The following is a 20,237-nucleotide window of genomic DNA, read 5'->3' as shown; positions in this document are numbered from 1 at the left end:
GGTTTGGTTGTGTTTTCTGTTAAGTATAAGTCCCACATCAGGGGGATTGAGAAAATAAAACACAATATGTAAGTGTATGGTTCACTCCTAATAAAATCGAGGTTTTTGGTAATAAAATCTAACACCTAGTAATAGATGGTTAAGTTGAAAATATTGGTGTGGTTAGGAGTGGGACAGTGGCTCATCTTTCAGAATATCTGACATCTTCTACCTTTGTACTAATGGTCATTTGGATTCTTACGTTTATTAACACATGAAATGAAAGTTGCATGACACTCTTACTATATGTGATTTAATACCTAAAAAGTTAAGAATTAGATTATTGAGAAATTGTTAATTACATTCTCGTTCCGTTCTTCTTCCAAAAAGAGTAAAGTGTAAACTTATATAATTATGGTAGTGATCTTCATACACCAATTTTTACTTCCCACACTTCTTTCAATTTTCGGTTGTCGAATCAAATGGATGATTGAAGATTAAGGGCTAAAATTAATAAATGTGTGTAAGAAGTAAAAATGTGTGTGTGAATAACACTACCCGTATAAACGATAAATTTAATAATTTAATAAATATAAGAAGATGAGTCTATTTAGATACACAAACTTATTACACCAACAACTAATATAGCAATTTTTTATTTATTACAAATAAATAAGTTTCAAAGCGATCAACTAAGAGCAACACCACCGTATCAATTACCGTTTAAATATTAATATGTGTGCTTGAGCGCGTGCCGAAAAGCTAGTTATCCGTAATCATTAGAAGGGTACTATTATTTTGTTCTTTTGCCTCGGTTAGAAGTTTTCCTATCCTATTGGGTTTTGACTAGAAAGCCTAAAAGGTTTAGAATAAAGTGCTTACAAAGACCAAGGACAGTGGTTTTATTGTCTTTTTGTTACAAAATCAAAATTAAAAATAAGGTAAAAAACCAAAAAAAAATCAGACATTGGTAAAAATAGAATCTTTCGTTTTTTCTCCCTTCCCACTTTAAACGAAAATGACAACATTCGGACGCATCAATCCATTCAATCTTCTCGAAGGTTGAAGCTTTTGAGCAAGAACCCTCCTTCCTTTCCCAATCCCTCGATTTCCCAGTTCGGCAATTTCTCCATTTCTCACTCCAAGCTGCCTGGACCTTCCAATCTTTAACTCTCCTGTTGAAAGAGACGAGGTAATTTTTTGATCAATTTTTGTTGGGTTTTTTTTGTTTCAGATGTTGATCGATCGAGGGTTATGTTTGAAATTCGTTTTGTTGGTTTTTTTGTGATCTGATTGGCGTAAATCGTATCGGGTTTTCGATTGTATATGAATTTCAAAGTTTTGATTTTTCATGCCAACCTAAATCGATTCGTGTTTAGAATCAGCTTGAATGAATGCAATTTCTGATGCAAAAAATGCTTGCGTAATTATAAACTGTATCGTCGTTCGAATAGCCAGCTTTTGTACGAATTTTGTGCTCTTTTCGTAGGTTTTGGTTGAAGTTGCTCAATCCTGTGCTTTTGTGTTTGGCAGTTTTGTTGGGTTCATTGGATTTGATGGATACCAACTGGAGGCCTCCTCAAGGTGGAGAGCCTGCCATGGATGCCGGTGATTGGAGGAGTCAGCTGCAGGCTGATTCAAGGCAAAGAATTGTCAACAAGATGTCAGTGTTTTTCTTTGTCTGGATTTTTTTTTATTTGAGCGGTAGTGTAATCTAGCATAATCTAATAAAAAATAAGGGGAGAGGAATTTGAACTTAAAACAGATTTTAGGGGATTGAATATGATTCCAGTTTTGATATTATCAACGCTACCCCCATGCATTGGTAGTAAGTAACTTATGTTGATTTATTGCATGTATAGAATGGATACGTTGAAGAGGCATCTTCCCTTCTCCGGACAGGAGGGATTACTGGAACTCAAGAAAATTGCTGTAAGGTTTGAGGAAAAGATTTATACTGCAGCCACAAGCCAGGTACATCCATGATATTGGGTTTTAATTTTTCATTGTGCATGACATGTATGTGTACTTTATACGTATTGATCTATTACTTATGTCATTTCTTAAATAAATGTTGTCTATGTTTGAACTTTCTTTGTTTTTGGATAGAATTGTATTCATAGTTTAGCATGGATTTCTTTTATTTTTACAGTCGGATTATCTACGGAAAATTTCGCTGAAGATGCTCACAATGGAGACCAAGTCTCAGAATTCTACAATGGCCAATTCCTTACAATCTAACTCTGCTGGTAACAGCAACAGGCCTCTGGATCCAGGTAAAAACAACTATTGAAAACTGCACTCCTATTTGATGTAAATTTTAATTATGCTCTCAGCTATCCTTTTCTCTCCCAGGTAGCTTCCTTCGTGATCATTAATTAGTTGCTAGAAACATTCTTTGTTTTTCTTAATTACTTCCGCATTTCTTAACTGAGATGATTCGTTCTCGATGTCTTTATTCGCTCGTATTTAATGGGTCAAATGATGAGTATAAATGACATTTATTGTATTCTTGTTTTGACGCTTGTTTATTCTTTCTATTTTACTTGAGTAGGGTCTTTTGCTATGCAACCCCAAGTCCCCAATCAAGGGCAATCACTCTCTATGCCGTTGCCAGCTAATCAATCACAAGGACGCCAACAACTTTTATCTCAGAACATTCAGAATAATGTTCCGCCTGCTGGAGTTCAAAGTTCGTCTGGCTTATCATCTGCACTACCTCCTTCTTCCGGTTCAACCCAGACTCCTATCCCAAGTATTGTTGGACAAAATCCGAACATGCAAAATATGTCTGGAAGTTCACAGAACTCATTAGGGAACTCCATGGGCCAGGGGGTACCCTCCAATATGTTTGCTAATTCAAGGCAAATGCCAGGAAGGCAACAGGTAGTTCCCCAACAGCAGCAGCCGCAGCAATCCCAGAATTCGCAGCAATATATGTACCCTCAACAGCTGCAACATTCGCTTTTGAAGCCCAAATATCAGCAGGGAAATATGCCACAACTTGTGCAACAGCAACAGCAGCAAAACCTATTACAACCGACTCAGCTGCAGTCTTCACAGCAATCTGTTATGCCGACATCATCTGTTATGCAGCCTTCGGTTCAACCATCGCTCTCGAGTCTTCAGCAGAATCAACAATCTGGAATGCAACAGTCATCACAACCCATGCTTCAGCAGCATTCACAGCCAGTTCTCAGGCAGCAACAGCAGCCTCAACAGGCCGCTGTTCATCAACAGCAAACACCAATGCCACAACAGCCAATATTACCCCAGCAACAGCAACAGCAGCAGCAGCAGCAGCAGCAGCCGCTTATGGTGCAACAGACAACTGCTTCAAACTTGTCCCAGAATCAGATGATTGGACAACAAAACAATGTGGGTGATATGCAGCAGCAGCAACAACAGAGGTTGCTAAGCCAAAAGAATAGTCTTTTAAACCTGCAACAACAACAGCAGCAGCAGCAACAGCAACAGCAAAAGCAACAACAACAGCAGTTAATGGCTCAACAAAGCAACCTTTCTAATATGCATCAGCAACAATTGGGCCCTCAGAGTAATGTTACCGGGTTACAGCAACAGCAGCAAAGCAACCTTTCAAATATGCATCAGCAACAGTTGGGCTCCCAGAGTAATGTTACTGGATTACAGCAACAGCAGCACCTCGGAACTCAAAGTGGTAATTCTAGCATGCAACCAAATCAGCACTCTGTACACTTGTTGCAACAATCCAAGGTTCAAGTGCAGCAACAACAACATCAGAATGCATCTAACATGTTACCTTCTCAAGGACAGCAGTCACAGCCTCAGGCATCACAGCAACAAATGATGTCACAGATTCAATCACAGCCTTCCCAGATGCAACAAATGAGTTTGCAACAGCAGTCAAATCCACTGCAACGAGATATGCAACAAAGACTTCAAGCATCAGGTCAGATATCAGGAACCATGCTTCAACCACAAAACGTAATGGATCAGCAAAAGCAGTTATATCAAAATCAAACTCAAAGAGCCCATCCTGAAACATCATCGAGTATGGTTTTTTGCACTTATGCACTTTCCTTCTTTTATGCATGTGCTTTCATGATATCTGGATTATCATAGCTGCACATTTTGGACAGACTCTTGTTTTATATTTTTATTTTACTTTCATATTATGTGCCATTTGGGTCAGTTTACATATTATATTATGGGTAAATAACAGTCATTTTTATGTGATTGATCTGATTTTGTTACTAAAAACGGTCTTCATTATATGTTTTTATGGGGGGTACAATTTTGTTGCATGACTTTGGTAATATATTATTTTGTTATGGTTGCCAGATGTAGGGGTCTAGACTGTCTATGGAAAATAATCTAGTTTTGGAATTTTATCTTTACCATATGTAACTTCTTGTATTAGAAAATAACATGGATGTGCATTGGACTTGGTCAATAGAATTTTTTATGCTTGGCTATCATGCCAAGTAGGTGTATCCCACCTTCCCATCACATGGTCGTTGTCACCATCACTTTTAAAGAGATGCATCATCCTTCTCTGTCAAACACGATAATTTCTGTTCTTTGCTAGTTCCTTCAGCATCTAGCCATTATGGAATGGAGAACCAGAGTCCTATGCACAATATGTGGTCACATGAAACTGTAGAACTAGAGCAAGCCTTGGTCTTTCATGAGTCCTTGCTTTTCTTTGTAGAGGTTGATATGTGTAGTGGACTTGAAATTTATATTTGGTAATTGGATGATCAGTGTGGTTTAAGTGTATATAAAAGGAACAGAGGGCATTGACTACCGTTATACTATATGTTGCGGCACAGGGGAGGAAAAATAAAAGAAGCTAAATACCAAACTGAAAGAAAAATAAATTCAAAGTTAATCTTGTATTTTTAATATCCATAGGCTGAACTAGGGTTGAGTAATAGAGATTGATGTGGTTATATAATCTAAAGTAAAACCCCCCAAGGAAATGAAATAATTATAGTAAATAATAATCCACGAGGATAAGGACATAGTTATTAAACCCGACTAACAGAATAGAATTCATATAAATAGCCTAGTTATGAGTTTTGCGTCTATGCCTAAAATTAGGTTTATGGACCACCTTAATTACCATAAGTTTACCTTTCACTCTGGTGCTTCATGTTTGCCATCAGAGTTCTTTCGAGCAATTTACTGGTGGAAGCTGAAGCTTCTGTTGCCTTTTACTTTAGTTTTGCATCTTTGGCTTTGCATGAGCTATTGTGATAGAGAGGCTATTCTTATGTTCTTACATAATGTTAACCCTTTTTCTCTTGATAATTAACTCCACAATTACTTTTAAACAAAGAAATAGAACCTTTGAAACTCTTCCCATGAAAGAAGTAATTGCTCTCATAAGCATAAAGTAGGAGCAAAATCGCATCTGAAGTGCCTTTCATACCTTTTGGTTTTGAAAATATGGGTTTTTATTCTTCAGTCTTGCTTCTATTGGTTTATAGATAAAGAGCTTTAGGTGGACTGCTATGTTTACTAAATGTCGTTGCCCATGGATGTATTATCTACAATAGTGCATGCATGGTCCTGTTCCCTTTGGCTCATGAAGCTTCTAGTCTGTTCCTAGGTTGCTTATGATGTTGCAATGATATTTATATTTTGTTTTACAAAAAATACATGTTCAACTGTTTTGGGAATGATGGTTTTCCATTTTTGTCAATGTTTGAATGCAATGCCTTTTTTTTTTTCTTCTGATTTTTAACCCTCGTGCCCAAAGTTATTTACATGTGCAAACATTGACATACATCCCTGTGTATTTTGTAGCATCTCTAGATTCCACAGCTCAGACTGGACATGCAACTGGGGGTGATTGGCAAGAGGAGGTCTATCAAAAAGTAAGATGGCCAGACTTCTTGCCTATTGATGGCTTTCACATACAACATTTTAACATAAAATACAAATTATTAGGTGTGGGGGTGGGAATAGAGCCACTGGAAAATAATTATACTAATGCCAAAATTGCCTTGATTGGGGATTTTAAAGAAATACATACTACTTAAGCTTCCATCTGTTGGGAGTTAACTAAAACTTGATTGTGGGGCAGCTTTGTTAAGCTTCCATCGGTTGGGAGTTAATTAAAAATTGCTTCATTAGACACAAGCATACATGATCTCATGCTGTCTGAATTCATGGTTGCATACACGGGATCTTTTCCATTGACATTGATGATATGATGGTGTTGGCGAGCATGTAGATGCAGCAAAGTTCTTTCTCATCATCTTTGTACTTATGACTTTCATTTGCAGATCAAGAGCATGAAGGAAATGTACTTCCCCGAACTAAGTGAAATGTATCAGAAAATTGCTACTAAACTTCAGCAGGTATGTAATCAATTCAATTTTTTTTTTTTCTCTCATAATGTTTGAACTTTTACCAATAAACGGGCTTTCCCTGCTAGGTTATTGTGGTGATGTTCTTTGATAGATTCTACCTAGATCTCCCTTTTAACTATTGTAGACAGTCTACATGGGATTGTTACCTCACCAATAATGCTAATAACTTTTTGCAACAAAGTCTTGTTACTCCTTATATTGCTGTTCTTTTGCTTACTGACGTCTGTTCTTTCTGTTTGCCAGCACGATTCTCTTCCACAACAACCAAAGTTAGAGCAGCTTGAGAAGCTAAAAATGTTCAAAACCATGTTGGAGCGCCTCATATCAATCTTACAGATTCCCAAGAGTAGCATTACATCTGGTTTGAAAGAGAAGTTGGGTACATATGAGAAGCAGATAGTAAATTTTATTAATACAAATAGACCGAGGAAGCAAGTTCCTCCTCTGCAACAAGGGCAGCTCCCCCCACCTCATATGCACTCCATGCAGCAGCCGCAATCTCAAATTACTCAAGTGCAGTCGCATGAAAATCAAATGAACCCGCAGTTGCAAACAATGAATTTACAAGGTTCTGTGCCAACAATGCAGCAGAACAATATGACAAGCTTGCAGCAAAATTCGATGTCTTCTATATCTGGGGTTTCAACAGCACAGCAGAACATGATGAATTCATTGCAGCCGAGTACAAATTTGGATTCAGGACAGGGAAATGCACTGAACTCTTTGCAGCAAGTTCCGGTGGGATCTATCCAACAAACTCCTGTCAGTGCTCCCCAGCAAGCAAACATGAATGCCTTGTCATCACAGAGTGGGGTTAGTATGCTGCAGCCAAATATTAATTCCCTCCAGTCAAATTCTGGTATGCTTCAACACCAGCAAATAAAACAGCAGGAACAGCAAATGTTTCATAATCAACTGAAGCAACAGTATCAACAACAGCGATTGCAGCAGCAATTGATTCAGAAGCAGCAGATGCTGCAACAGCAGCAGCAGCAGCAACACTTGCAGCAAGCAAAGCAACAGCTTCCAGCACAGATGCAGGTGCACCAACACCAAATGCCACAGCTTCATCAAATGAATGATGTAAATGACTTGAAGATGAGACAGGGGATGGGTGTTAAGCCAGGGGTTTTTCAGCAACATATGCCTGCAGGCCAGCGTGCTTATCCCCAACAGTTGAAATCAGGATCTCCATTTCCTATTCCATCAACAAACCAACTCCTTCAGGCTGCATCTCCTCAAATTTCACAACATTCTTCTCCCCAAGTTGACCAGCAGAATATACTGACTCACCCGAAAGTTGGAACCCCTTTGCAAACTGCTGGTTCACCTTTTGTCATCCCATCTCCATCAACTCCCATGGCCCCATCCCCCATGCCAGGGGATTCTGAGAAACCTTCCTCACTATTGAATGCTGGGAATATTGGACATCAACAAGCAGCTGGGGTGGGAGCACCGGTCCAGTCCCTTGCAATTGGCACCCCTGGGATATCAGCCTCTCCTTTGCTTGCTGAATTTAGTGTACCAGACGCTACTCATGTTAATGCTTTGTCAACTATTTCTGGCAAGTCGAGTGTTACCGAGCAGCCTCTTGAACGCTTGATTAAGGCGGTTAGTAAAGTGATTTATTTTACATTTTTCTCTTTTTGAGTGCTATAATGATGTTTCAGTACTTACCACGTTTCCTTCCCTCACTTGTGCTTAGATTAAATATCTGTATTTTGAACTTGCAGGTGAAATCGATGTCGCCTAATGCATTGAGTGCATCTGTCAGTGACATTGGCTCAGTGGTTAGTATGATTGATAGGATAGCAGGGTCAGCCCCAGGTAATGGATCTAGAGCTGCAGTTGGTGAGGATTTGGTTGCAATGACAAAATGTCGTCTGCAAGCAAGAAACGTTATGACTCAGGATGGATCAAATGGGACTAGGAAGATGAGGCGCTACACTAGTGCCATGCCCTTAAATGTTGTGTCTTCTGCTGGTAGTATGAATGATAGTTTCAAGCAGTTGATCAATTCAGAGACATCTGACCTGGAGTCAACTGCAACATCTCGTATTAAGAGGCCTAGGGTTGAGGTATTTATCTTTCTTATATACTCCTAGAAATTATAGCTGTTGCAATTGTTAGAGCAGTGGTTGGGGAAACTTGAAATGGTTAAAGTTTTACATAAAAAAGTGGAAAATTCCTGCAAGACTTCAAAGCTAGTTGTTTTGCTGCACACCTATGCATACACTTCATGTGACTGGAGTGCTTTGACAACTGGTACATTCTGAGTGGCATTTGCCTGCATGCGAGTTAACTGTTCAAGATGATAATTTTTGTTGAATGATTTTTATTTCGGGTGTGTGTACGTCTCTCCATTGCTAATCTGGACTCAATGTTTGCTTATTTAAGGAATTCCTATCTTGTAGTTTTTCATTGTCTGATAAAAAGGCTTATTCCTGCTTCTTCATTGAACATAATTGTGTGGCTTATCTTGCAGGCTAATCATGCTCTTCTGGAAGAAATAAGAGAAATAAATAGGCGGCTTATCGACACAGTTGTTGATATCAGTGATGAAGATGTTGACCCTAGTGCAGCTGCTGCCGAAGGGGGTGAGGGTACTGTTGTCAAGTGCTCTTTTGATGCCGTGGCTCTCAGTCCAAGCTTGAAATCGCAGTATGCTTCAGCACAAATGGTGGGCTCTCAAACGTTAATGCCATGATTTTTTTACATTTCTCCAAAATACTAAAGATATGGTATTTACTTGGCTTTAATATTTTGCAGTCACCAATTCAGCCATTAAGACTGCTTGTTCCTACAAATTATCCCAACTGCTCTCCGGTTCTCTTGGACAAGTTTCCAGTTGAAGTCAGGTGAGAAAACAAAGATTCTGACTTTACATGTTGCTGCTGTTACATAGATGTTTCCCATTGCGCATTCTCAGCCATATGGGCTTGTGCCCTTTTTCTTTTACCGCATTCTGGTGAAATCCTTATTCAAATGTCATCTTTTCTCGATGAAAAAAAGGCGCTCATTAGATGCATGCTCTATTTCCCAATTCAATTTATAGTTTGTCTAGGTAAAAGTATGTGGTGCCATGACGATGAGAGTCGAGACACAGTCTCTCAATTATTTTTCGTTCTCTTTTGAGTTTCATATACTCATTTTGCTTTCATGTGCTAAATTTTAAAGCATAAATTGACTGTAAATGTTCTACTTTTACAGTAAGGAGTATGAAGATCTTTCTGTGAAGGCCAAGTCGAGGTTTAGCATATCTCTAAGAAGCATTTCACAACCCATGTCCCTTGGGGAGATAGCAAGGACTTGGGATGTTTGTGCACGTGCAGTTATTTCTGAGCATGCGCAGCAGAGCGGTGGAGGAAGTTTCAGCTCAAAGTACGGGACATGGGAGAACTGCTTGAGCGCTACTTGATCTATCCTCTGTTTATTCATTGAACAAAGTTATTCCGAGGGTTGTCGTGATAACCGCGATGGTATTTTGCTGTGATGATTGAAGCAGTTTTTTGATAGATTATGGGCAGGCATGTATAGGAGGAACTTACCTTAGTATGTGTGGGGAATAATCTTGGGGGATGTTTTTTAACTTCTTGGTGGTGAATTTATCTGAGGTTAATTCTGCGTGATTTACTTGAAATACTGTAAATCATCGAGGAATTGTCTCTATGTTTCCGTTTTGTTGAAAATGTGGCATCTCGCCGTGTTCTGCAGTCTGTTTGTAAAGAGTATTGTATCCATATTTCCCCAGGTTATTTATAAGATGGAGATATCCAAGAATGTCATCTCAGTGACAAAAGTTGCATTGAGCTTGGCAGCATGGAGTCGGATGAAATCAAAATACATGGAGTCTGTTTTTGTAAAATACCCTCTTATGAATGACGTCGTCGAACTCATCACCCAGGTTTTATCTTTATCTGGTAACGAGAAGTGCTAGCATTAATTACGCGTATCACAAACTTGACGCATTTTGAACAGTCATCAATCTCTCATAACACGTCAACTACGGGAGGTTTTTGGGTACGGAATTGGATCCGCTCTCTGGAGCCTAGGGATCAAATCATCTGGGCTGTTGATTGGTGTGTAAAAGAAATCAGAGTCGTTGGTTTTGTGTGATAGGTCAGGAAAATAAATTAATAGGGACCGTTGGATTTAATTTGTGTGGTCCAAATGAATTGGTCCCTAGGCTCCAGACCTTGTCCGGAGCGGATCCAATTCCCTTGGGTACAAACACACCCCCAATCTGGATTGTTTGAGAAGAAAGAGGGGAGGGACGGGGACTAAAAGTGGGACAGGTTAGCATGACAAATCAGGGAGGTGAGCTGGTCCGAAAATCGAATCTTAAGAGTTTCACGTCAACTACCGACACGAAAACTAATACACATCGGAGAATTGAGTCCCACATCGGAGATATAACAAATTAATACACAGTTTATATGTGGAAAATTCATTTCTAATATTATCGAGAACTTTTGTAATATAACCGATAGTATTAAGTGAAGGATGGTAATTAAGGATTCTATGATACCGAATTCGGTATCTTTCTTTTTTGGTGTTTGATTTCGGCCACCATACAACATAAGAGGAATTCGGAGATCACTCATCATCCACGTTTTATTCATATCCCAGCGCCACAAGAATGCAAATCATCTCTGATCGCCTGTATCTGTATGTTTTCGTCGTCGGCTTGAAAATGCCGCACAATGCGTGCGGTATTCCAGCGATGTCTGCTGGAAAGTTTGCAAGAAGCATTGTGTCAATGACTGAATATTCATGAAAAGGTATCTGAATCGACGAACGATGTTAGCCAGAAACAAGACATAAATTTTGGTACATGAAATAATTTACCAAACAGTGTGATTACACAATTACAATACACATTGTATTACAGTCGACGGAAGGAACAATGGTAAGACACGGCACAACAACAGTAGCGAGACTGGCTTCCTAGAAAACCAGCCCGTCTCCAAAGCAAAACTTGCGGGGATATGGATTTCATTTCTGCTCCGTAAAACAGCGCCAAGAACAGCATCACAAGGTGGAAGTTTATCATTCATTTGAGTATGATGCGAACCATCTTCTTGGCAATCTCATGACACGGTCTATTTTGAGCTCTCGTCAATAAGAATTCCACAGTAGCTTTCGAGTCATTGCGGGAGGGGCTAATCCAGGAATATCTCGAATGTCCTTGTTGTTTGGATGAACCAGCTGAAATTTAAGATATAAAAACAATTGAACCATATATCCACCAGGCAATGTCCAACTACCAATCACAGTCCGACCCATCTGAACTCTTGTTAATATATGGGAACTAAGTTTCTTGAAATCGCTTAAAATTCTACGTAAGTTAAAAGAAACAGAGGAAACAATTACTCCATAATCAAAGGCAAATTAGTTCATAGACGAACTAGGTAACTAGGAAACTCAAAATTTAAACAAAGATTTAGTCGGAAATTATTTCAGAAGAATACTTGCAACCAAGTAGAGACATTCAAGTACACCTTATCACTTCCGAAGTATTACTTGCTTTCACGTCTAGGATACACTGCTTTCAGAAGCATCGTATGTGCTTCCAAAATTTCAAACAAACAAGGCATGATTCAAGTATTTAGAAAAAGAAACTGCATCGAAGCACTAAAAATGTTGTATGCAACCAATGTTTTAAAAGGCTCGCCTCAGGGCGTGCCTAGGTGCCTTGTGAGGCTGGGCTTGAGGGTTGTCGCCTTTGTTTTGAGGGAGTGGACGGAAGGCGCCGTTGGAGCCGCATAGGCGCACCTCGGGATTTTAGTTTTTTTTTTTTTTTTTTACTCCCAAACCCAAATTTTGGGTGGGGTTTTAACTACCTCATACCTCTTCCTTGCACTATCATCTCTCTGCTTTTTTTTCCGATTTTTATTTTTTTATATAATGGATATGTGTGTTGTCTACGTGCATTGTAATATGTGTGCTGTGATTTTCATCCTCTATTATATATATATATATATATATATATATATATATATATATATAATATAATAGATGTATATATATGTGTGTATATGTATTTATAATATATGTGTATGCTCAGGGTGATTATTGATTAATAATCTTTTTTTTAATGTAATATATGTGTACGCTCCGTGTATATATTAAGTATATATTAAAAAATTTAGGTCCCGTGAGGCTTCGCCTCACACCTAGGCTGGGCTATCCCTCAGACACCTCGCCCACGCCTCACGCTTTTAATACATTGTATGTAACTGAAGATCAGGGATAGATTTTCAGCATACAAAAGCGAATAACCTGAGTGGGGTCAGCAGCAATAAAGGAGGCTAAAAACCATACTTCTCTAGCAGCTATCAGGCTACACTTCGTAAAAAAAATTAAGAACACAATTAAGTAGATGGAATTTAATTTAATACACATTGGTAACAAAACTAGAAGCAAGCGTATTCTTACCTTCACAATAATGATGGCTATGACGCCTACAACAATCAAGAAGAGTAATCCCATAATACACCTATCAGTTGCAACCTAACAGGAAATAAAAACAATCATAATGAGTAATAAAAGTAGCAAATATCATCAACATATGGAAAAAGAAAGTGGATAATTCAGAAAATGACCTGCCTACCAATTTCCTTGACCAGCTTAGAAGCTTTCTTGATTGAGAAATGTATAGAGTCCAGCTCGTTGACAATCCTGCTCATTTGTTCCGTCTAAACACGAAAACAAAAATATTTACTTACCATGCCTCTCCAATTTTCTAATCAGGAATATGAGGAAAGATAATTGAATACTACATACTTGAGCCTTGAGAGCATGTGCTGTCTCTGTTCCAACATTGATGGTTTCATGAACAACCTATTACAAACAGGAACACAAAGAAACGTTAAACATGAATCACTTTTAACAACGCCTGATAGCAGGAACAAAGTTTTTCCCTGAATAATCAAATCAATCTTTTGCAGATGCACCCACCTTCTTTGATCTCTCAATGGCTTGATCTGTCTCATCCATCATTTGGTTTCCATTATCAATAAGTTGTTGATTCGTCATAGCTGCCAAACATATGGACTCCGGTTAGCAAATAACTCATATGGAATATATGTTTATTGTCTTTCAGGTAAGACAACATGGTATGACTTGCTGTATCAAGCAGAGTTTCTGAACGTTCAATAAATGCATCATTCATTTTCAGCATTCCATCTAAACAAAATACTAATGTCAGAGTTATTACCTAAATGCATTTCTCTTAGGAACTTCTCTAAAAGTTAATATGCTTAGTTTTTTTATTTTTTATTTTATGATATCAAGTTTAACTCTAACCCTATACCAAAGGCATATGTGTAATTGGTTACCAAAGGCATACATCTAATTATGCAGTCACTGTTTTCAATGGTGAATTACTGCAATATAATTCATTCCAGGATGGGAATACACTTCCTACTATTTCTCAATGTTATCAGTGAACGTAGACAAGACAAGTACTTTGGTATTCAAATTTATCTACAAATGATTTAATGAGCTCCAACTTAGAGTTATGACAAAGCACATACATAAAGACCACCAAACCATTTATATAATGCAACCAAACAAATAGAGGAAAAAATGTAAAAGGTTGTATGTGGTGTCCTTTTGAGCCTCAGAGAGAGAGAGAGAGAGAGAGAGAGAGAGAGAGAGAGAGAGAGAGAGAGAGAGAGAGAAGCTGTATAAGGAAATATTGCAGTTCAATTGGTGCCCCTCAAGTGTCTATTTTTTCCTTTCCACATCAACCATACAGGATGTTATGGCATCCACTATATAGTTGTATGAGTGTCTGTATGTGTGAGTGAGCATATGTGTGCATGTACAAGAGCATTTTTGTGAGAGCTATATATAAAACCATAGATTCTCAGCTGATGGGTAATATGTTGATGGTGAATTGTTAAGCCCATAATTAGTGCAACAGTAAACAGGGCTGGATTTAATGTTACCCGAGGCTAGCAAGACATTCTGTTCCCCCAAGTCTTCGGCCGGTCCATCAAAGAGATCAATTTTCTTGTTGTCAAGGTTTGATGCATATCTGTACCAAAGGCACACCAAATGTTTTTATAAATTCAATAAGAAAAATATATATCTTCAATTTAGAAAACAACTTTGACCCGAATATAAACCAGTACTTTGATCGTCCAATGGGACAATAAAATAGTTATTTTTCAACAAATAATAAAAACAAATTACTTTCCTGTATAGTAAAACTCAGGCTTCTTCTTCTATTAAAAATGGTGAATCAATTAATGTAATTTCTTGCTGATGCTAACTTACTGTTTTTTCAGAGCCACATAAGAATTCAACTCTTTAATCTGCATAAAAGTTAAAACTATTAACACACATGTAACATGGTAAAAACAATTAATAGATACAAGACGACAATTAAAACAAAGGAAATTAGAAAAGGAATAAAAGGTAAACATAGCAGACTCCGGAAATAAAGTAAGGATTGAAAACACACCATCGACTGCTTTTTCTCATTCAGCATTCTACTGGTATTTGGATCATTTATTCTCTCCATATTCTTCACTTCTCTGTCAAATTCTTTGATAAGCCTGAAAACAACACAACATATAACCCTATTAACAGAAAGAACTTGAATTGGATAGGGGCGTAGCGGGCAATTGGCATCGAGACATTGAATAGTGTCAGTTTATGTTAGGAGCTCCTTCTCAAGCCGCATCTCCTACAGATGAATGCCAGAAAATCGATGGCGGGAAACCCCATATGCTGGCCAAAAGAAGTAAACTAAGCACGGTTCCATAAGATTATAGCACTTGTTTCTCAAATGGCATGTCAATACATAAGTCAAAATCGAACCCTTAATATTGAAACAAACAAGTTTAAAATTCTATAACATCAAGATCTAACGGAGCTTAGTGGACTGAAACTCATTTATTTCTTGGTCAACTATCCATCTGCTGATATTTAAGCTAATTCAATTGCATTACCTCCCATCACAATCAAAAACCCAATTTACCATTCAATAACTCTCAGCATAGAAATTCACCAACTTATACAATAACAACAACAACAACAACAACAACAAAAACAACAACAACAACAACCAAGCCTTATCCCACTACGTGTGGTCGGCTGTATGAATCCTAGGACGCCACTGCCCTCGGTTTTGCACCACATTAACCCACATTAAGCGAGACAAGAAACAAAGAGGATAAAACCGTGAAAACTAAATTACCTCTTACAGTCTCGCATCTTTTCAGTGAGCTCTTCCAGCTGCCTACTCCGCCTATTCGAGTCCTTAATCTTCTCCAGCTTCTGAAACCCATTTCTGCCATAAATCCAAACACGTAAGAGTATTAGAAAGCCTGTAATCTTCAGGAACCATAAAATAATCAGAAATTCGATCAAAAGCCAAACAGATGCTTACGATAATGCGCGAAAAATGTCGGTGATTTGTCCGTCGATCTCCGCCAGCTCTTCGCTGATTGAAGATAACGGATCCATCTCTCTCTAATACAAAATAATCCAATCCAATCCAATCCAATTTCCCAAACACCTTCAAATCATTACAAAACTCAGATCCTCAGAAATTTCCCAATCAAATCCAATCAGCTTTGAACCGCTGGACAAATCAAATCGAATGTTTAAACATAGAATCAAATCCCTTTCAGATGGCTCCAAAAACAATTGAATAAAAAATTAGAAATGCGGCGGTGGGATCCGGGGCAATGTGGGTTGCTATGGGGATCGAGAAGACAAAACGAACTGGATTCGAGTTCCTATCGATTGGAAATTAGGGTTTTTACCTGGTTGAAATTTGGGTTCTTCGATTTGACTCGGAGCAGACCAGAGAGAGAAAGCTTAGCTGTTTCCGTACATAAACAAAAGACGAACAAGAGCGCGCAAATCGAGGGACCTCCAACTGTGTTCCCGGAGCACCAAATGCGCCAAGTTTTTCAAATGATCACGTGCAATGCACGTGCCTTTTCCAACCACTGAATAAAATGGAGGACGGAAAAGCATCATTTCTGGATTCCTTTCACTAAATCCACTTGTCCAAGTATTAGAAATTTGATTTAACGACTAAAAACAGGGTTCTCTTTAAAATTTATAATAATTTTAACCGTTTGATCAAATTTTAAGAATCCGAATTTGTGGATTTAGTGGAAGGGATCCGAAGAGGATCCCTTTCCATGGAGGACAACCTGTATTCACATGTGGTCGGTTGCAAGGATATTAAGGTGGGAAATAAAAAAAATCTAAGCATATGAACTTATACACTTTTTTCAATTTGTAAAAAATAGAAAGTTGGAGATAGCGGTGGGCGGTGGTACAGAAGGAAGGGCTATAAAATTTTAATTTCCAGTACTTTTCTAATTCTAAAAAAGAATTTTTATGTTTGTAAAAAGAATAATGGATAATGCTTGATTTTCCTTTTAGATAATAAATATATTTTACCACTTTCAAATAATGTGTCTTCCAGTAAAAAAATTATAGTCAGTGAGCGCAAAAGAAAAAAATGCAATAAAAAAGGACCGAGGTTCATTTTCCCCCTTATTCCATTTAGTTGTGCATTGTGTGTAGAAGTTTATACTCGAAAAATTATCACATGCAACAATAACACAACACGTCTTATTGGTTGACATTGCATTTTAAAGCTCACAAATATCAGATGTATAACGAATTTATAGTATAGAATGAGAAACATCTCTCAAGTGTTTTTTTTTTTATGTTATAGTGAAAATCAAGCACCTTTGTGATCCTCTTCACTCGAATTCGAGACCTCTCACCCTCTTTTCCCACTCAGAATTCCACCTAACTAGTACACAAAAAATGATTAAGAAATGACTAAGGAAAATGATTTTTCACTAAGAAGGCCCATTGGAACAAGGTTCATTAAATAGAAGTAAAAGAAAAAAAGTATGGCCCAACCCGAATAAAAACCCGGGGGCCTAACCCGGCACCGCCGCCAGACAAACTACAAAACGCTACGTTTTCTTTCTCTTCTTCCTAGTTTGTTCGGAAACAGCTAGCTTCTCTCTCTGGTCTGAGGAAGAACGAAAATTCAACCAGGTAAAAACCCTAATTTCCAATCAATCAGGAACTCGATTCGTTTATTTACCCATGTACTCAATCGTTTGTTCGTGCCAATTTTTGTACTTTTATATTTATTGATTTCTAGAAACAAATCCCAATTTTGTTTAGGTTTACGTTTGGATGCTGAGAAAAAAAAAACCTGATAGAAATTCAAAATTTTGTTCGAAGAACTGGGGAAATTTAGCGAGGATTGTTAATCATCTATTTACTTTATATAATCTTTCATGAATTTGTTTGATTGGTTGCTGAGAAAAGCATGAAAACGAAGAGAAATTGAAATTTTGGGTTGCATTAACTCGAATTTGGGTACGGGTTTTATTGGGTGTTTTGCTAGAATCATTCCGCATTCTCGGCTTTGTGTTTGTCGTGCCACCACTAGGAAAAGAGCACCATTGTCGAATTGGTGTCTGTTTTTTATTTATAGGAAATGAACTTGAATTTCTATACTCTCTTCCCCGTTTATGTGTATGTACGTAGTCACTGTATTTTGATGTGCTCGTTGCACTCAGATGTATGTGATGAGCATTCTGTGAGTATACGATGTCATTGCAGGCTAGTGGATGATTGTTGGATGTTGTGCTTATTGTTTGGTTATCAGGTGTTGTAAAGACAGTTAGAAGACATGACGACGGCTGCTCGACCCACGTGGGCACCTGCGAAAGGTGGTGATGAACAAGGTGGTACTCGGATTTTTGGACCATCACAGAAATACTCATCCAGGGACATGGCTGCCCATACATCACTAAAGCCCAGGTAGATTTTTGTCATTGTTACTGATTCTTCTGTGTTAAACTTTTAGAGTGCATCATGTACAATGCAACTCAGCATGTGTTTATACCTCTTTTTCCCCTCCAAATTTCCGTTGTTCTGTTTATCTTTCTGGTTATGGTAATATGTGAGTGGGTTTTCCTGGGATTCTAATTTTGGACTTTGCCTTTCTTGGTATGCGTATCTACAGAAAGCCGGGGCAAGACACCCAGGATGAGTTGCAGAAGAAGAACCTCCGGGAGGAACTGGAAGAGAGCGAAAGAAAGCATTATTCATCAAAGGATAAATCTTATAGTTGTATGATATCTTCCTCAGATTTTTTACAAGCACTTGGGGGCGGGTTGACTAGTTCTTTTTTTATATTTCTCGAGTCTATAGGGGATGTGATGTTATTTCCTCATCGTTTCTAATTGATATGTGTATTGTGCAGATGACAGAGATCGCAGGAGGGGAAACCAGCTGTTGTTGGAAGGTGTATATTCTAAATCTTATATTTTACATTTTAAGGTAGCAAGTTGATAAATAAGTAATTGCTCAATTACTAACTAAAAATATTTTTGCTCATAGGGGGCAGAAGGGACACTGAAATTGTGCCACGTAATATAGATGCTGATGATTCTGACATGGAAGCTCAAAGTGATGATGAAAGGTCAGTATTCTTTGCTGATATATTCGAATCCAAATGTATAAATAGTTTCAGTCAACTGCTAGCGTAGCTTTGATGTTGAATTATCAAAGTTCTATCAAATCTTTTGATGCAAGACATGCTTGGATATATAAAATATAACTCTAATGGTTTTGTGAATTCAAGCAAGAAGAATTGCTTGTAAGGCATTATGTATTGACTAGATGAACAATTATGTGTTCCAGTTTTTTTTTCATGGTTGCGATAGGCTTTATTAGTTTAACTCCAAACTGGAGAACAATGCACAGAATTTCATGGTTTATTACAATCACTCATGACTTGTCTGCTTACAGTTTAGTTTGGACTTTTCTCAGTAAATATTACATCCATTTATGGTAGGGGTTCGTTTGTGTAGTTATGTAACTTCATGGTTGCCAACTTTCCATTTGAAACGATAACAATATCAGCATCTCAAAAATAGATACTGACAGACTAATAACAAGCCTTTAATTTGTTGGTGGCAATTGTTCCTTTGCTTGTATAGTTCAATCCATTTCTTGAGGTGTAATGATATTACTACGTGTTTCCCTAATATATGTGGAACAATTACTTTGATTATAGTGGTGAAGATGACGATGACGAGGAGGATGACATGGAAGCTCTACTGGCTGAGCTTGAACAAATAAAGAAGGAAAAAGCAGAGGAGAAGTTACGGAAGGTGAGCTTTCAATGAAGTGATGTGACGGAATATTTAAGATTATCAATTGCTTTGATATCACTGAATATAACAAAAATTGTACCTTTTGCTTCCACAGGAACGACTAGAGAGGGAGGAAGAGCTTAAAGTCAAGGAAGCAGAGCTTCTCCGAGGAAACCCATTGCTTAATGGTGCAGCACCCGCATCATTTAGTGTGAAAAGAAGGTTAGTCAAGATTTTACTCCTACCTTGTTCTGTGATCAAGTTAGGATTTTCGGTTTTCCAATGGCTCCGCCCGGTCACTTTTCTAATAGCTCTCTTCTTTGTGGATCTTTTGGCTCAGATGGGATGACGATGTGGTGTTCAAGAATCAGGCCCGTGGTGAAACCAAGACTCCTAAGCGCTTCATCAATGATACCGTCAGGAGTGACTTTCACCGCAAATTCCTGCAGAAATACATGAAGTAAGACCTTAATTTCAATCGCTCTCTTGAGATGTAACCCTGAAGTATATCGAAGACCAAAGAAACTTTTCAGTCTTTAACAGTTGTATGTACTGTAATGTTGGAATTGAATGCACGTTAAAGATGTAAGTTGGATCTTGAGATTGAGTGTTACCTGCTTATGAATTTCTTGAATTTGGTAATGCGATTGTTTATACTCGCTTCTATATGTTTGTATATCTCTGTTTACATAATCGCTTTTACGAAACAGCGTCCCTAAGGACGCGTTTA

At 38.0% G+C, this 20,237-nt stretch overlaps 3 protein-coding genes across 4 annotated transcripts; 2 read left to right on the top strand and 1 right to left on the bottom strand.

Annotated features, from left to right (window-relative positions):
• The first annotated feature begins 978 nt into the window (after window positions 1-978).
• On the top strand, window positions 979-10,182 carry LOC126589236 (mediator of RNA polymerase II transcription subunit 15a-like). Its single transcript, XM_050254461.1, has 12 exons — window positions 979-1,171; window positions 1,513-1,642; window positions 1,842-1,953; window positions 2,132-2,255; window positions 2,534-4,012; window positions 5,773-5,843; window positions 6,255-6,329; window positions 6,585-7,952; window positions 8,075-8,419; window positions 8,827-9,021; window positions 9,111-9,199; window positions 9,552-10,182. The coding sequence occupies exons 2-12, from the start codon at window positions 1,536-1,538 to the stop codon at window positions 9,757-9,759; spliced, it is 4,173 nt and encodes a 1,390-aa protein (XP_050110418.1). The 5' UTR covers window positions 979-1,171; window positions 1,513-1,535; the 3' UTR covers window positions 9,760-10,182.
• Window positions 10,183-11,144: 962 nt separating this feature from the next.
• Window positions 11,145-16,267, bottom strand: LOC126588298 (novel plant SNARE 11-like). 2 transcript variants are annotated; one of them, XM_050253373.1, is made up of 11 exons: window positions 16,124-16,267; window positions 15,745-15,939; window positions 15,553-15,645; window positions 14,815-14,908; window positions 14,628-14,665; window positions 14,297-14,385; window positions 13,302-13,381; window positions 13,128-13,184; window positions 12,947-13,039; window positions 12,780-12,854; window positions 11,145-11,549 (listed from the first exon to the last, which is right to left on the bottom strand). In XM_050253373.1, exons 2-11 carry the CDS (start codon window positions 15,819-15,821, stop codon window positions 11,460-11,462), a joined length of 786 nt encoding a protein of 261 aa, XP_050109330.1. In that variant the 5' UTR covers window positions 15,822-15,939; window positions 16,124-16,267; the 3' UTR covers window positions 11,145-11,459. The 2 variants fall into 2 exon arrangements, 1 of the variants encoding a protein (XP_050109330.1); XR_007611405.1 differs by having other exon boundaries at window positions 11,476-11,549; window positions 12,955-13,039.
• Window positions 16,268-17,249: 982 nt separating this feature from the next.
• Window positions 17,250-20,175, top strand: LOC126589581 (uncharacterized). Its single transcript, XM_050254913.1, has 8 exons — window positions 17,250-17,390; window positions 18,013-18,167; window positions 18,373-18,479; window positions 18,613-18,654; window positions 18,750-18,831; window positions 19,429-19,525; window positions 19,623-19,729; window positions 19,848-20,175. The coding sequence occupies exons 2-8, from the start codon at window positions 18,037-18,039 to the stop codon at window positions 19,969-19,971; spliced, it is 690 nt and encodes a 229-aa protein (XP_050110870.1). The 5' UTR covers window positions 17,250-17,390; window positions 18,013-18,036; the 3' UTR covers window positions 19,972-20,175.
• Window positions 20,176-20,237: the final 62 nt, after the last annotated feature.

Source organism: Malus sylvestris, chromosome 11 (genome assembly GCF_916048215.2).
Source record: "Malus sylvestris chromosome 11, drMalSylv7.2, whole genome shotgun sequence".
In the NCBI taxonomy this organism is placed as follows: domain Eukaryota; kingdom Viridiplantae; phylum Streptophyta; class Magnoliopsida; order Rosales; family Rosaceae; genus Malus; species Malus sylvestris.
The sequence above is the reverse complement of the archived record's forward strand: the minus strand, read 5'-3'. Positions and strand labels throughout refer to the sequence as shown.

Coding starts and splice junctions, on each gene's coding strand:
- LOC126589581 (XM_050254913.1), top strand. CDS start 18,037: ATGACGACGGCTGCTCGACCCACGTGGGCACCTGCGAAAGGTGGTGAT. Junction 18,168..18,372: donor CATACATCACTAAAGCCCAG/GTAGATTTTTGT, acceptor GCGTATCTACAG/AAAGCCGGGGCAAGACACCC. Junction 18,480..18,612: donor AAAGGATAAATCTTATAGTT/GTATGATATCTT, acceptor TGTATTGTGCAG/ATGACAGAGATCGCAGGAGG.
- LOC126588298 (XM_050253373.1), bottom strand. CDS start 15,821: ATGGATCCGTTATCTTCAATCAGCGAAGAGCTGGCGGAGATCGACGGA. Junction 14,666..14,814: donor ATGAGAAAAAGCAGTCGATG/GTGTGTTTTCAA, acceptor ACTTTTATGCAG/ATTAAAGAGTTGAATTCTTA. Junction 13,185..13,301: donor CCATTGAGAGATCAAAGAAG/GTGGGTGCATCT, acceptor TGTTTGTAATAG/GTTGTTCATGAAACCATCAA.
- LOC126589236 (XM_050254461.1), top strand. CDS start 1,536: ATGGATACCAACTGGAGGCCTCCTCAAGGTGGAGAGCCTGCCATGGAT. Junction 7,953..8,074: donor TTGAACGCTTGATTAAGGCG/GTTAGTAAAGTG, acceptor TTGAACTTGCAG/GTGAAATCGATGTCGCCTAA. Junction 9,200..9,551: donor AAGTTTCCAGTTGAAGTCAG/GTGAGAAAACAA, acceptor CTACTTTTACAG/TAAGGAGTATGAAGATCTTT.